This window comes from Ursus maritimus, unplaced genomic scaffold, assembly GCF_017311325.1.
Source record: "Ursus maritimus isolate PB19 unplaced genomic scaffold, ASM1731132v1 scaffold_16, whole genome shotgun sequence".
In the NCBI taxonomy this organism is placed as follows: Eukaryota; Metazoa; Chordata; class Mammalia; order Carnivora; family Ursidae; genus Ursus; species Ursus maritimus.
In genome coordinates, this window is record NW_024424008.1 from 34,924,618 (window position 1) to 34,937,373 (window position 12,756).

A 12,756-nucleotide genomic window follows, 5' to 3' on the forward strand; every position below is an offset into this window, starting at 1 on the left:
CCCACCTGACACCCCCAGGCATCCCCTCAGGTGCCCCACCCTCCAGGCTCACCCCAGGCTAGACTGAGGAAGAACTGATGGACAGGTTCTCTTCTTAAACACAGGGGGTATATTGGCGGTCCAGTGGTGAAAATACACACAAGCACACACAAAATCTCATTATTTTTAAAGACAGTGAAAATACAATTTAGCAATCACTCCACTGGGCAGCACTCCTTATTCACTGGCCAGAACTTCAAAAGAACAATCTCCAACTCACCAAGCTCACATCACTGACCTTAACTTTTGTTTAAGGTGTCTTCCGAATGCTGTGAGAGCCTCCCTCTCCCCACCCACTCAGTGCAGAGGTGTAGACAGGGTTGGAAGCACTCTCTGTGACCCTTTGTTCCAACACATTCCCTGCTAGTAACACACTCTCCCTAATCTGTCCCCTAGCTGGTAACTAGTCATTAGGAAACCTCCTTCTGGGCTTATGTCTCCAGATGTGGTCTGCACCTGCAGAGTCTCTTCATCTGGAGTTTGCTACAAATGCGGAAACTCAGGCCTTAACTGAGACCTGAATCAGAATCTGCATTTCAACCAGACCCCAAGGTAAAGTTTGAGAAGCACTAATCTGTATCTCATCCTTTGATATATGTATATATAATCTCTTCCTGGATAGAGCTTCTGTTTGCTACTGTCTTTATGTGCTATCATTTTCTAGATTTTTTAAAACATATTTCCTCTCAGCGCTTATTAAGAGGTATGAAGCTAACACTGCAAACAACAAAGCTAGCTCATTATCAAATTCCAAATTCTGGAGAATTCAACTGTTTCCTTTCTGAAAGTGTTCTGGTAGGTTACTAAATGAGTTTTTAATCTATTAATGAAAAGGATGAATTCATTGAGAAAATGAGGATGATAAATGTGGTATTTCTCCAAGGAATTCACTGTAAGAAAATGAGATAATACACATTAGAGCTTCATAAATGAGAAAGCACCATGCAAATAGTTATTAATACTGATAACAGTCATTAGTACTAGTGATCATAAATTAATAACAACCCCCATGCTTCCTGAGTAATTAACTTAGTAATAACAATATAAAGAAACTGGAAACTGTGTGGTTACATCAGGTCAGAGAGACTTTCCTTCCAAATTAGGCCTGTTACCAAGGAGCTAACCAAATCCTTAGGAAACCCTGGTTTCTGTGGCTTTTCCAGGGAGCAAGTAATTCATGTTGAAACTTTTTTTTCTTTAGATTGTAGAAAGCTTTTATTGGAAAGCTTTTATTTATTTATTTAGATTACAGAAAGCTTGCTTGCTTGCTTGCTTGCTTTTTTTTCTTTCTTCCTTTCTCTCTTTCTTTCTTTCTTCCTTCCTTCCTTTCTTTTAAGTAATCTCTGCCCACTGTGAGGCACGAACTCAAAACCCTGAGCTCAAGAGTCACATGCTCCACCAACTGAGCCAGCCAGGCGCCCCTTGTTGATACTTTTTTTGAGGAGACCAGGGCATCTGCCTTCTTTCTAGCTAGAGCGTATATTACTTTTTCCTGGAAATTCTGTTGCCTTTGTATCTTTGTTTCATTGCAGGCTAAGTAAGTTTTCAGTCTGAGAAATAACTGAAGAGCAGGTCTTGGTCACTGACCTAACTTGTCCTCAGGTTTGCTCTGCTCAGAGCCATACCCTGTCCACTGTCCACGTGAGGTTCCTGGAAGAAGGCACATGTGTCGCGATTTCTGACAGGGCCTCACACCATGTAACAAGACTTCCACTTTCTGGTCGCTACCATCCCTTTTGGCAGGTGATAATAGGCTGTGCAAGCTATAGGCAAAAACCACAGGCAGAGGACTTGGGGCCTGAGTTCCCTACGGTGAGGAGCTGCCATCAGGCAGTGACTGGGAAGATGTTGGGGGTAGAGGAACGAATCCTTCTTATACTTTATCACCATCGTGGATCATGAAGACAAAGGACACAGTGCCAGCTCCACACCGGCCGGATGTTACTGGACATGGTCCAAAGTGCTGGGTTAATGTGCTTGAGTGGGAAAAAAGCCAGATGAGCTGGTGACAAGCTTACAACCTCTTTCATGTGAAATGGGCCCCTGAATTGATTGTCAGCTCTCAGAGACGGTCTTCCAGGTGGGGTGGGAGAAGAGACAGATCCAGTCACCTACTTGAATGATCTCCTTGAACAGAGTGTGCTCAGCAAGGCAGGTCTGAAAGGCTCTTGCCATGCCAGAAGGCAACCCTATGTCACCTGTAAATCCTGCAAATATTGATCAGCAATGGGGGCCATAGCAGGACTGGGGGGCTTCACTTGGAGTCCCAGCCATTTCCTTCAGCCTCCAGTCATAGAACACAATCTGACCAGATTCAGACAAACCAGTACCCACCCAACCAGGTGTGGCAGGGACAACATCAACTTCTGAGGCATACTGGCCTCCAGCAGAGACCAGGCAACGCCATTGCCATTTTAGGCTGGCCAAGGGTGTGGACAAACTCAGTGCATGAGGTAGGAATCTGCAGAAATAGTCCTTCAATTCACAGAGCGTAAGTCTTCGCTGACCCTAAGGATTGGTGATTTTGTCACTATACATAACGTATACTTGGGAGATAACTTACAAACCCAATTTCCAGGTGCACTGTGATCCTGCTAGGGCCACCCCAAGCAGAGGTTCCCCCGCACGTGAGTCCAAGGCATCGCATTAAAGATACTGATCAAGAAAACACTCACCTCTTTGTTCATCCAAGTTGTCATGCCAGAGACCATTATTTAGATGGCAGTTATGTTCAACTGCCCAAAAGACATCATCACGCATAGAAATCTCCTCACCTGGATCTAAGTACAAATTCCTAGTCCTCACTCCAAGATTCTGAGAGGGTTACAGGTTCCCATGAGGTCCCATTTCCTTGGGCATCCCATTCCCTTCAACTGCCCACTTGAGGATATTTTGGCCTTACTAGTCTTCAGGCTGTACACTCCTCCCTCAGCCAGGGAGCTTGAGGGCCTAAGGAAGGAGCTGCCCACTCTTTGGCCCAGGCCAGTGCCCTTAATGCCTCTAATCCAGAATAACGGCTCTTGGATCAATCCTGGAACCCCAAGAACTTCAGCCCCAGCAAAATGGAACTCTGTCCTTGTAGCTGATCCAGCTCCCTGAATGTGATCCTTGGCTTGGGCCCAATGCTTTAGGCTCCTGCTTTGCTGGAACAGCATTAAATATTTCCAAAGGGCGTGAACCTTCCATTACAAAATCTAGTATACTCATTTTGCAGAGATGCGAGGTCATGTTGCAGCATTTTGCAGGTCAGTGGCACTACTGCAACCTTAGTACCTCTGTCCTTCCCTCTGAAAAGGCTTCTTGGTAAGCCAGGAAATGGCCTAGCACCCAGGCTCCAGCAGGTCAGGCCAACTGGCTGCCTACATGTTGCAGGGACATGCTACTGGTTCAAAGGGCGACATCTGAATATGTAGGGAGTTTATATGTGAATAAACACTTATTACACCAACACCTTGAGACCCATTGGTGAAGCAATAAAACTGCTCAACCATATACGAACAGTCGTAATCAACCACATATTAATAAAAATATCCTGATGTTATGTAACAGAAATTTTTCATTTGGGGGAAAATTTCCATTGTGGCATCATAAATAAAAAAGGGTTAAAACTCAACCTAGAAAGGGGTAAAATTCTGTTAGATAACCCAGAGGACTCTACTGATAGCAAGACTGCTCTTAGAGATGCTTGTGGAATGAGAATAAAATGACTTCATGAAACAGGGGAAACATAAATATGTTCAATATTTTTTAAAATCCACCACATGAGACTTATGCACATAGATATACAAGAGACAGACTAGTTATTAAAGACACAAAGAAGCTATACATATGCAGATTAAACAGAATTTCCCCTTTGGACTATAGAGCTCAGAATCTCCCTCATATTGATCCAACAGAAATAGAATGTGCTATCTTACTTATCTTATCTTATTTTTACTTACTTATTTTAAATGTCTATCCAGATTTAAAATGAATATCTCATATGGTCAGCAATTCTAGGGACAGAAATATACCCAACAGATATTCATTGCATCTTTGGGGGTTTTTTTGTTGTTGTTTTTATATTATTTTATTTTAATTCCAGTGTAGTTAACATACGTTGCAACTTTGCAGTAAATAAAAGATTGCAAACAATCAATGCCCATCAATAGGGAATTGTTTGAATAAATTATATCCCTAATGGACAAATGGGGTAATACATATAGCTGCCTTCTTATATATGCACAGAATGCCCCTGGGAGAAACCATTATTAGTAATCACCTCTGGTCGGGTGGAGAGGGCTGCCTAAGGGCCAGGAGTGGGGGCTTTATTTTCCTCCTTATAGTATTTGAATATTTAATCCTTTACATAGATTACCTACTCACAAAATAAACTTTGCAGGAAAACACAGCATGTTCTTGAAAGGAAAAATGCCACTACCTGTCTTGCTGAGTGTGGGAGCATGAAAGCAGTGAGTACCATCTACTAAGAGTCTCTATCTAGTAAACCTCAGTCAAGAGTTATTTGCTTCATTACCATTAGCCTCTAAAAACACCTCTGCCCTTGTTTCCCAGAAGTCTCACACAATAGGGACTCTTTTTCAACAGGGCCTTTAATATCCAGAGCAAAAGATTTAAGCAAGAAATAAAACTGAGTGGGGAGGAAGCAGCAAATATCCCTATACCAGAAGAACTGTGCTGGATGAGGGGGGAGGAACCAGGGAGAGGGGGGCTGGCCTCCAGAGTCTTTTTCAGGTGCTAAATGTTCTGAAAAGACCTCTCTAAACTCCAGCATCTCCTGAATCTTTATTAGAAGAGCATTCAAGGCAATATAATGGAACTCTGAGTCATTTCATCAAAGATTAAGGGCTTTTATTTCACTTGCTACTTCCTTGACCCAAGGTACAGAGAACTCTTTGGCCAACCTTCCAATACTTCTGCTGCCAAGGCTGTGTAGCTTTTGCCCTGCATCTCCTGGTTATCACAATCCCTTCAATCACAAATACAGCAATAATATCCATGCTCTTGCTCTAAGATACTCTGGTACCCTTCAGTTGGCTAGTATGGCAGTGAAAGAATCTCAATGCCAACTGTATCTTCCCAGCACAGGGTGGCTCAGACATCCTACCTCTCTCTCTCTGACTGAGGCACTGCCCAGATAGCCATGTTTCTCCGCTTGTGTCAGAGAAATGACTACCTGCTGAAAGAGACACTTCCCAGATGCTGAAAACTTCACTACTAGAAGATGAAAGGAACAGTGTTCGAAGTGTTCAAACATTCCAGGGAATATGACTCAGGCCTCAAGCAGGGTAGAGTCCCAGAACAGGCAAAGCTCATAAAACCAATGACCTCGCAGAAGCCCAGGAAGAGAGGCACAATTTGTCCACACATTCTTGGAAGGCAGGACTGGCCATGATTTGGATCAAAGGTGACCAGATCAACTATGAGAAACAAACTGAGGGCTACAGAGGGGAGGGGGGTGGGGGAATGGGATAGGCCAGTGATGGGTAGTAAGGAGGGCACATATTGCATGGTGCACTGGGTGTTATACACAACTAATGAATCATCGAGCCTTACATCGAAAACCGGGGATGTACTGTATGGTGACTAACATAATATAATAAAAAATCATTATAAAAAAAAAAAAAGTGACCAGATCATGTTGCTAAGTCATCCACCTTCTATAAAGAGAAGATTTTGATAGGCTCTCCTCTTTTTTCCTTCAGGAAGAGTATGGAGTCTAGAATCCACAGTGTAGGAGCACTGAGTGACGTAGAGCTGGGCAAACAGATGAACTTACCTTTAAGAAGGCATGATGCAGGGTGCCTACCTCGCCACTTTCTTCTCCTGACTTTTGCCAGCTAAACTATCAGGTATAAGAGATGCAGAGTTAACTGAATTATTGCTCAGTGATGCATTTATATTGAGGAAAAGAGTCCTGAGTGGGAACCATGCCTTGATCATATCAAGCAGGCATTCTTGCGTCCATGGGGTGGGAGGAGGAAAGACAAGGAAAGGCAACTAGCTCAGACACGGTTCACACTGATATGCATCAAAGATCTCCAAATAATCTACTGAGTGAAAGAAGCCAAATTAAAACAGAGTACATGCTTTAGGATTACATTTCTATAAAACTCCAGAAAATGCAAACTAATATATGGTGGCAGAAAGCCACAGATCAGTGTGCTTAGGAGTGGGGGAGCAGAGAAGGGCCAGAGAGAGATGCACAGGGGCACAAGGAAATTTCTAGGGCTGATGGATATTTTCCCTCTCCAAATTGTGGTGGTATTTTCACAGGTAGATATGTGCACAAAAACTTATCAGACTGTACAAGCTAAACATGTGCGGCTTATCGCGTGACAATTACACTGCAGTAAAGGTAATTTCAGACCACTGTTCAAGCTAAAAAAATACCAAAGGTTGAAATCATCCTCAAAAGTCATCTTGGTCCTCCTATTTCTTGGATGTGATATAATCAAACAGCTATGATTGATCATGAACCAGCCCAATAAAGTTCATGGGAAAGAACAAAAGCTGGAGCCCAGCAGCACCCTCCCCCACCCAAATACCTGCCTTCTGAGGTGCAGGAAAAGGGCTGATCCTGACAGCTCAGCCCCACAAAGCTGCCAGCTGAGTAGCCAATTCCCATGTGACCTATATTCCACTGTCATATCCACATTCCCAGCAACAGCTGGGAGGGGTCCCCACCTCCCACTCAGTTAATGATCCAGTCAAAGCTAGAGCAAGGTGACAAAGAAGAAGAAGAAGTGACAAAGCGTGTGTTCTCCTCTACCCTCCAGAGATAATCCTTGGTGTCCAGGCCATGGCAAACAGGAGGAATTGGGCAAAAAGCCCAATACCATGCGGGTGATTAAATTTAAAAGATGCCCAAAGACATATATTCTGAAGGACCCTAAGAGATGGCCCTGAATTTGGGTCAGAGCTTCTCTGGCCTCCATCTGACTTGCTGAGAAAGGAGGGATATCAGGAATAACAACGACTTTGCTAAGCATTTCAAACATTTCCTCGGGCTTGAGTTATAGCTATTCCCAGGCACCTCCATAAGCCCCTGACTGACTCCTGCTATGGCCACTCCAACCCAGGTAGGGACATGGTTAACTCCCCTATGAGAAGCTCAGGCTTCTTCACAGCCAGTCGGCTACCTGACACGTCATCTTCTTTCCTGCCAGACACCAACAAACACCCAGCCTCCTTCCTACACCTTTTCCTGTGGACTATTAGGGTGCACTGCTTGGCCCAACTCAAGTCCCTCAGAGCTGCCCCTCAATGCCCCTGTAGGGACTATCATATCCTTGACCTCCAACAATGGGCAAACTACACGCTACCTGCACACCTCTAGCCTTTCTCTCTGGGGTGTGGGCTCCTTGATACCCTGCTGCATGCATTACTCTGCTTTGAGTAATCCCTCTGGGCTTTGCATCAGCCTTGCGTCAGGAGGAAGGCTGAGCATCCTACAAGAGCCAGGACCAGTCTTCAAAGAGGAATGGATTAGAGATCACTGACAAGATGGAAAAAAGTCTTGGGAACAACTCGGAAAACAAAATGCCTCGTAAGTTTTCTGGGCCCCAGAATGAGAAGAGCACCATTTCTTTCTCTCAAACAACATTATGACATCCTCACCAACTCCAAAGCCAAGAAGAGGTAAAACAAAGTATAAGTCTTAAAAAGGTGGAAAGAGAGTTTCTGAATGTGTTCTGTAGCAGCAAAAACATTCAGATATTCGTCTCCATCAAAACCATCCCTACCTCCCAGAGGAAATTCGGAGAAACTAACAAAGGGGATTGGAGGAAGCAAAAGATAAAGCTGAAGGGGTTTTGTGTGTGCCCCCACATCACCTGCTTCACGTTAATTTTCAGTGCCAAAGCATTTGGTACTGCTGGTCTGCTTTCCCAGCAACACTGGAGGTTTTGAATATGGAAAGTGCCAGCCATCGACCTGAAAGACATGGTCAGGACTGTAAAATACTATAAATAGAGTTTACAAAAGTTCTGGGCTAGGGCACCCACACAGGCTGTGGGTAAGTCCTTCTACAACTAACACAACCACTCGGCACAGATAACCCTTTGTAAAAGGGGGCTGGGAAGGAGTGAGCTGATGACTGACCAACGTGGGAAATTGGAGAGAGAAGACATATCAATCCTAAAGTGGGGCAAATAAATCCAGGATTGAGAATTTTGGAGGACCCATGGGACAGCGATCTCATGACTGCGCTGAGCAAGTGAGATAGACCATAGCTGTGATCCCTGGAGCTCTGGCTTCTGGTGAATAGAGAAGCCTCCCAGCAGGCTTGGTAGGAAATGTGGGGACCCGGGAGAACAGTAGAAGCGGGTTCCCCAAGGGGCACTAGGGGCGGAGCAGTGATCGGGGGACATCTGAAAGAGACCTGAAGGCTAGCTCTGCTGGCCTTCCCAGAGAGCTAGGAGTATCCACGAGGAAAGCAGAGCCCGGGCATCACAAGTGGGGAAGCTCTAGGGCACAGACGCCAGGGGACTGAGAGGACCGCGCCTAGTGTCACCTGGAAGCCTGGATCTCGAGGCAGGAGCAGAAGCGCCTAGTGTGGAGAGGGACGCCCAACCCAAAAAAGAAGAGGCTGGATACCCTTTCCCGGTGGGGACTCGTAATTCGCGGGACGCGGACTCTTGGGGCTGCCTCCCTCAGGTGAGAGGGGAGGCGAAAACTGCGGGTGTGGAAGGCTGAGGTGTCTGGAGTCCGGCAAGTGCCGGGCGGGGCTCTCTCACCTGCGGAACACCAGGAAACTCAAGATCACCAGCATCAGGAGTCCGAGTGTGCGGCCCGGCTTTCGCCCGAAGCACCACTTGCCCATCGCGCGTTCACGCGGGGCGCTAGGACCGCAGCTAGCACTGTAGCCTGCACTCAGCTGAGCGCCAGAGGCTCGGGACGGGGGGCGGGGCCGTGCTCTGGGTCTCCCGGGCGACTGGCCCGTGTCCCGCCCGGCCCGCAGGCGCTCATTGGTTGAGGACTTCGGCCCCGCCCCTCGCGCCGCGGGCCCAGCGTAGGCGGGGGCGGGGCCCGCAACGGAGGCGGGGTGGGCTGCCTCCCAGACTGTTTCCAGCTCCCGGAAGGCTCCCGAAAGGCTCACGGGAGGCTCCCTGGGTCTCCCCCGCCCACCTCCCCCTAGTCTCAGGGAGGCGCTGGCTGTTTCTGCAATTTTCCTGCACGTGATATGCAAACAGGTGCAAAAATACCGGGCGCGTGTTGCACAGTCCTTGCGCATCGTAGAGCACAACCCCCACCGCGCTACATTAGCAAGCATGTATTAAAGGCGCCTGCAAAGCCAACACAATGCTTTAAAACAATTCAGATTTGAAGAAAAAAAATTTTGAAGTAGCGAAGTATCATATGAAAAGTCAGAACGTTGTAGAATTTCCTTTAGACATATTTTATGGCTTAGTGTGGTTCACGTTTGAATAGCATGGGGGGTGGTAAGGTGCAGAGGAAGGAGCACCAAAATATTTTTTGCCTTTAGTTTCCACAAGTCTTATTCTGGTCCTGACTCCCAGCACTTTCAATTTTTCATCTTAAAAAAGGTCCAGATAAAACCCTCAAATTTTATGAAAGGACGAATAAAATTCTTACTCTGGTACAGAATTATGTCACAAAGGATATTGCGTAATATTTGGGCAAATCTATGCTTTCTAACAATCACACACACCCAACTCATCCTAAGAACAAAATTCAGATTTTACTGAAAGCATATCTGGAACATTTTCTAGGAAGGCTAATGTTTTTTCAGAGCATCCGAGTTTCTAGAAAATATCCCCTGTTGCATGTTTCAAAACCACTTCCTACACTTGTACATAGTTTTGAACTTGTGAAACTGATAGGAGCAAAATGAGATTTTACTGCTCAGAACAAAGACATGCAGAGTTTGCTGTGAAGGGTCCTTGAACTAGCATTAGGCAAATATTTAGTAGGGATGAAAAGTTAAACCGAGGAGAGAAAAAAACCACCAAACAAGGGGGGAGGCTAGCAGGGCCAGAAACATTCCTGGAGACATTCAGAGAGAGAAGTAGCTCCCCCGTCACACACTATAAAATCAACACCTTTTCTCCATTTTTTAAAAGACATATAATTGCTTGATGGTTATTAGGACTATCATAAAAATATTCTAACATAATTGGGATAAAAGCTAGCCCATGAGACATGGGGAAAGTGTCAGAGGTTAGCCCCCTTTTTACCTTTGGAGACCTCTCCCTGACACATACCCAACGCTCACTCCTCACTCCTTATGATATTCCTGAGCAGTAGTACAATCTATTACACATCAGGGGATCCTCAAGTTAATAATCAATACCAGCATCTCCATTTTTTTTCAGATATTAGTAAAAACCTGTTAATATGAGCTATAAAACCTCTGAAATTCTTAGCCCATCCCTGTATCCCTTGTTTTTATTTATGAAAGAAAACATAAACAACTCAGCTTTTTTAAAAAAAAAAATCATTAATCCTTAACTTTCTGGGAAGCTCAGAACTATAAATAGAGCTATCCACAATTTAGGAACAATTTCACTTTATCTGGCTTTAATGATACCACAGAGAGTCTTACAAAGATAGCACTAACCTGAGAGGTGTTTTGCTAAGGAGTCGAGACTTTTGGTTTTTAAAATGTTAGCAAGATACTCCTTCAAAATACCCCTTTGCAGAATGTGTAATGACTTTAACCCAAAGCAGACAATGAAATACTCAAATCCTGGGAACAGAAGCTACAGTTAAATGACTGCCTCGTGGAGATGTAAAAACGTGGTCTGGCAAGGCGCTTGGGATGGCAACAAATCCCTGAGGTTCAGGAATCAATCTTTACAGGCTACCTTTCTGGTGTCAGGGTTTTGGTTTAGAAAACATACAAAACTTTTTTTTTTTTTTAATGAAGTCCTGTTGACATCCTTAGCCCACGACCTTAAGTTAGAGCTCCAACAGTCCCAGAGAGCACAGTTCCTTTTTTGAGAAGTCACCTACCCCACATAGTATAACGAGAACCCCCACCCCGGGGTGGGGGGGTGGCAGAATAAAAGTTACAGTCATTCAGAATCAGTACAGTGGAGGCTCTCAAGAAAAATAATCATATCAAACTAACCTTATTGGCTGTTTTATTTTTATTTTTAATAGGTAACAAACAGGTTTATAGATCAATTATTCATTTATTCACGTCTTATTTTTTATAATGCCTTAAGTATAATGCATCTGAATTTTAGAAAAACATTTGATGAAATCTGTCTTAAAGTCATGGGAACAAGATGCAAATTGTGGCTTCTGTGATAGAGCAACTACTTGGGCCGCTGGACCATGATACAACCAGCTCTTCTTCACCCTCCTCCTTATAGACAGATGCCTGGACCAGCCCTCTCCACCCACCCTCTCCAGCTCTTTTGCTCCAGGTTACAGGACAAGACCAGTTATGATGTTAAGTTGCCAAAGAGTCTTGAGCAAAGAAATTAAGAACATGGGGGAATTTCTGGGAATAAATGAGGGCAATTTCAACCGTAGACAAAAAGAAAATAGAAAGTCCCAGGAAGGTGATTTTGGCCTTAGAAAGAGAAAAAGAAAGCAGATCCAAGTTAAGAGAAGTAGTCAAGGCTTTTCACCCCAAGAGATGTGTCAGTGGGACTGGAAGGGACCTGTCTGTATGCATTGGGGAGGGATGCACTGAACTTCATCGTTGGCCTTTATAGTTCAAAAAGATCACTTTTCAGCCTCAGCCTTTGGAAGGCAGAAAAGCCAAAGACCTGATTCAATATTCCATTCATTAAGAAGTAAGCAACAAATGTTTAATGACTACTGTGTGCTGAACACTGTTTTAGGTGCTTGCGGTAAATCAGTGGATGAGGATCCTTCCCTTTGAAATTTATTTTTAAGCTGAGGAAGAAAGACATCAAAAATTAACACATGAATAAGTAAATTGTAGAGTATGCCCAAAGGTAATAAATTGCATTGCAAAAAGAAAGTAGATGAAGGAAGGAGATTTTGAGCGTGGGGGGAGGGGCGTGCACAGAGGAGACCTTGCTGAACCGATGTTAACTGAGCAAAGATCTGAAAGAGGTGAGAGTTAACCATGCATGCAGATATCTGGAGGAAGGGCTATGCAAGCAGAGAGAACCCACAGTGCAAAGGCTCTCAGGCAGGAGCATGACAGGGTGTTCTGGGAACTGCAAGATCCGCGTGGGAAGTGAAAGGGAGGGAGAGAACTAAAGGCAGTGAAGTCAGAGAAGTACAGGGCCCTAAAGATGGAAGGCCTTTCAGAGGACTCTGACTCCAAATAAACCGGGAGCCACTGCAGGCTTCGGACCTCAATTATGCTTTGAAAGTCTTCTCTAGCTGCTGTGTCGAGGCTCACCAGGAGTGCGCAAGAGCAGAAGAAAGGAGGCCAGCTTCGAGGCAGCAATCCCAGTGAGAGATGATGCTGGCTCACACAAGGGTGGTAGGAACGGAGGTGGTGGGGAGGGTTGGATTGCTGGAAATAGTTTGAAAGCAGAGACTGGAGGATTGTTGTGATTCCAGGATCATTTGTGGGGTGACAGAAATAAAGAGGATTCAAGAATTACTCCAACATGCTGGGCCTAAGAAACTGGAAGAATTGGGGTTGCCCTTACCCAAGATGGAGAGGGCCGTGGGGTTTGTAGGGGAATATCCGAAGTGCAACTTGGGCTGGTTGAGTTTGAGATATCTGTGAACGTGCTAGTAGAGATATCACATAAGCTA

The 12,756-nt window shown here is 44.9% G+C and overlaps 1 protein-coding gene across 1 annotated transcript in view; it reads right to left on the minus strand.

Moving 5' to 3' along the window:
• The window catches only part of GLB1L2 (galactosidase beta 1 like 2), a 47,455-nt gene extending 38,523 nt beyond the window's left edge, over nt 1-8,932 (minus strand). The window contains exon 1 of the mRNA XM_008688341.2: nt 8,778-8,932. Within this exon, the coding sequence (XP_008686563.1) occupies nt 8,778-8,863 (86 nt within the window). The 5' untranslated portion in view covers nt 8,864-8,932. The remainder of the gene's footprint in view (nt 1-8,777) is intronic.
• Nucleotides 8,933-12,756: the final 3,824 nt, after the last annotated feature.